This window comes from Miscanthus floridulus, chromosome 8 (assembly GCF_019320115.1).
Source record: "Miscanthus floridulus cultivar M001 chromosome 8, ASM1932011v1, whole genome shotgun sequence".
NCBI lineage: Eukaryota > Viridiplantae > Streptophyta > Magnoliopsida > Poales > Poaceae > Miscanthus > Miscanthus floridulus.
Window position 1 is genome coordinate 100,114,184 of NC_089587.1, and position 3,890 is coordinate 100,118,073.

Genomic DNA, 3,890 nt, shown 5'->3' on the forward strand with positions numbered 1-3,890 from the left:
TTTCTTTGAAAAAAATTGGGTACCTGCGATATAGAGAAGTGATCCATATTTTTTATTGCAATTATATATATGTTTCTTTGCTTGATTTAACCTGCATCAATGACACATAATCGTGCTTTTAGCAAGCATCAAAGTAGAGCATGTGCAAACTGCAAACAGCTCATCCGAGATTTGACCCAACCAAACGCCTCTCAAGTAGCAAGGAAGAAGTTCCTACAACAGTCAACAGGCTGTCCGTGGCGCGGGACCCACAGACCACCCGCAGGCAACAGCGCTCGACGGTCAAACGGCAATGGGGAAGAGGCGCGTCGAATATTCGGCCGCGGCGCGAAGAAGATCCTTCGCCGCCGCGTATAAATAGCGGCCGGCCTCCTCCCTCGCTGCCCCAGACAGACCAGCCAAGCATTCAAGCCACCGCCATCGCCGGACAAGGCAGGTTGAGGCGGGGGCGGCAATGGCCGCCGGCGACCTTCAGGTGCTCACCGCGCTCGACACCGCCAAGACGCAATGGTACCACTTCACCGCCATCGTGGTCGCCGGCATGGGCTTCTTCACCGACGCCTACGACCTCTTCTGCATCTCCCTCGTGACCAAGCTCCTCGGCCGCATCTACTACCACGTCGGGGGCTCCGCGACGCCCGGCACCCTCCCGCCGCACGTCTCCGCGGCGGTCAACGGCGTGGCCTTCGTGGGCACGCTCTCAGGGCAGCTCTTCTTCGGCTGGCTGGGCGACAAGCTCGGTCGTAAGAAGGTCTATGGCATGACGCTCATGCTCATGGTCCTCTGCTCCGTGGCGTCGGGGCTCTCCTTCGGCCACACCCCGGCGTCCGTGATGGCGACGCTGTGCTTCTTCCGCTTCTGGCTCGGGTTCGGCATCGGCGGCGACTACCCGCTGTCGGCCACCATCATGTCCGAGTACGCCAGCAAGAAGACGCGCGGCGCGTTCATCGCCGCGGTGTTCGCGATGCAGGGCTTCGGCATCATGGCCGGCGGCCTCGTCGCCATCGTCGTGTCCGCCGCGTTCAAGGCCAGGTTCCCCGCCCCGGCCTACGCCGTCGACCCCGCCGGGTCCACGCCGCCGCAGGCCGACTTCGTGTGGAGGATCATCCTGATGCTGGGCGCGATGCCCGCGGCGCTCACCTACTACTGGCGCACCAAGATGCCCGAGACGGCGCGGTACACGGCGCTGGTGGCGAAGAACGCCAAGCAGGCCGCGGCGGACATGTCCAAGGTGCTGCAGGTGGAGATCGAGGAGCTTGCCGCGCAGGACAACAGCAACAGCAGCAGCAGGGCCTCTTCGGCGGCTGCGCCGGAGGCGTCCTTCGGGCTGTTCTCCGGTGAGTTCCTCCGGCGGCACGGGCTGCACCTCCTGGGCACGTCGGCGACGTGGTTCCTGCTGGACATCGCCTTCTACTCGCAAAACCTGTTCCAGAAGGACATCTTCAGCGCGGTGGGGTGGATCCCGAAGGCGGCGACGATGAGCGCGCTGGAGGAGCTGTTCCGCATCGCGCGGGCGCAGTCGCTGATCGCGCTGTGCGGCACGGTGCCGGGGTACTGGTTCACGGTGGCGCTGATCGACGTGGTGGGGCGGTTCGCGATCCAGGCGACGGGGTTCCTGATGATGACGGCGTTCATGCTTGGCCTCGCCGTGCCGTACCACCACTGGACCACCACGCCGGGGAACCACATCGGCTTCGTCGTCATGTACGGGCTCACCTTCTTCTTCGCCAACTTCGGGCCCAACGCCACCACGTTCATCGTGCCCGCGGAGATCTTCCCGGCCAGGCTGCGGTCCACGTGCCACGGCATCTCGGCTGCGTCGGGGAAGCTGGGCGCCATCGTGGGATCCTTCGGGTTCCTGTACCTGGCGCAGAGCCGGGACCCAGGCAAGACGGAGCACGGGTACCCCGCGGGCATCGGCGTGCGCAACTCGCTGTTCCTCCTCGCCGGCTGCAACCTGCTGGGTTTGGCCTTCACGTTCCTGGTGCCGGAGTCCAAGGGCAGGTCCCTGGAGGAGATGTCCGGCGAGAACGACGAGGCAGCCGCCGCGAGCTACAACCGCACGGTGCCCGTGTAGTAGCCATAGCAGATGCATATGCATGCATGCATGCAAATGCAATATAAGCAAGGAACAAGTGCGTAATGTGTCGTGTGGGTGTTGCACGGTAGGGTACACGGTTCTCCTTCGATCTGGTCGAGGTTGTCGAGCCACAGCCGTCGCCGTCATTGTTTTCGTTGTGTTTGGTGCATGTTTGGTTGAACTTGTGCTGGCTGCTTGCAGCGATGGATCGATCGGATCGGAGACGTGGTACTAGCTAGCTTCCTCTTAAAACACGTGCTCCTAAATAATTGGAGGTCACCGTCGGATATCAGATGTTGTTGTCCTACGCGCGTCATGCTGCTGCTTTGTTAAATCAAGTACTGTTGTTTTCATAAAAAGTTTCGTGCTGCATGTATTCAGAAAATGCAATCCAAAAGTATATGTTTGTTAATATTAGCAGGGAAAAAACATGTTAATATTTTAAAAAACGCATGCATCTCCGTCACTAATTAATAGGTTGAGCATGAGTATATACAAACAGAAACGGTTTCCAAATTAAATTAAATTCAATAAATATATGCATGCATATGGTTCATTTTCGTGCCAGACAGATTAATAGATCAATTATATTGCAGATGGAGCTTAGTAGGGACGGCAGCTTTTTTTGGCTGTCTGACAGAGAGCGATAGATGGTTCGTTCTCAAATTAGTAAAGTGTTATTAACGGTTGATGCAGGGGGGCGTCGAATCCATATCATCACAGTTCACAGGATGCTCACCGATGCCGGCCCGTGCGTACAGTGGTGACAGCAATAACGCGTTGCATGCGCCTCACGGCATCTCGACTCGATCGACTCCAAGATCATTCAGATTTCTACCAGCTTCACTGCATGCCTATCATCAAGCAGACTGAAACATCCTCTGGCATCGTTTCTGCCTGCCATTTTTCACGCGGTTTTGTATGAGAGGGCAAGATATGGTAGCGGTGACATCGATCCATCTGTTGCTAGCAAGCAGCATGCATACTTATGAGTTTACAGACCATAGGCACTCACGGGGGATATTATTGGATGGATGGAATGAATCTTGAGTGCATGGCTCACTCAGCGAGTCAGTTGTCAGTGCAAATGTGCAATGTATGCTGCAGTGGATTGCAAAGCCCAGCTGGGCAGCTGGCACAAGCTGAACCATCGAAACTGTGCTGCTGCCTGCCAAGCCAAGATGCAAAGTCCCAGCTGCGTGATGTGCGGTGCCCTTTATGACGACTTTTTTTTTCCCTCTCTCGAGCCGTGCTTCTACTTACTCGACACAAAAGATCGATCGATCGATGTGCGTGCGTGCGTGCATGCTTTGCAAGGGGTATCATGCTTGCTCCTCCGGAATATGCCATCCCGGAAGCTACCTATATCGGATTCTCGATCGGCCACTTTTTCTGCACCAAGTAAGTTGCTGCTTCTCCCAGTATCTCCTCTTCTCTTCCGAAGTCCTATACACCTGTCGATCGAGACGGGAAAAGGGCCTTTTTATTGGTACCACGACGCTCACCTAAACTGACTGTATTTGACACTGACGACTAGCACAAACTCCCCTACAGTGGACTCAAGATTTGAAACAAGGGTAGTCTAAATTTTTATATGCAATATGGTAAAATCCGATAAAGAACTCTACAACAGAGATATAAAATATATTTTATATGGTTTGATATATACAACTATAAATTAACCAAACTACGTTAATAATTTGAAAAGTTTCAAAACTTACATAAATACGTTGGAAACTTACAAAATAGGTCATACATGAGTTACATTATTTCTAATAAATTTCTAGTAGGGGCTTAACACCCCTCCTGT

The 3,890-nt window shown here is 54.7% G+C and overlaps 1 protein-coding gene across 1 annotated transcript; it reads left to right on the forward strand.

The window, feature by feature from the left end:
- The first annotated feature begins 405 nt into the window (after nucleotides 1-405).
- On the forward strand, nucleotides 406-2,413 carry LOC136477073 (inorganic phosphate transporter 1-6-like). The gene has a single exon (XM_066475089.1). The coding sequence runs from the start codon at nucleotides 455-457 to the stop codon at nucleotides 2,075-2,077; it is 1,623 nt and encodes a 540-aa protein (XP_066331186.1). The 5' UTR covers nucleotides 406-454; the 3' UTR covers nucleotides 2,078-2,413.
- Nucleotides 2,414-3,890: the final 1,477 nt, after the last annotated feature.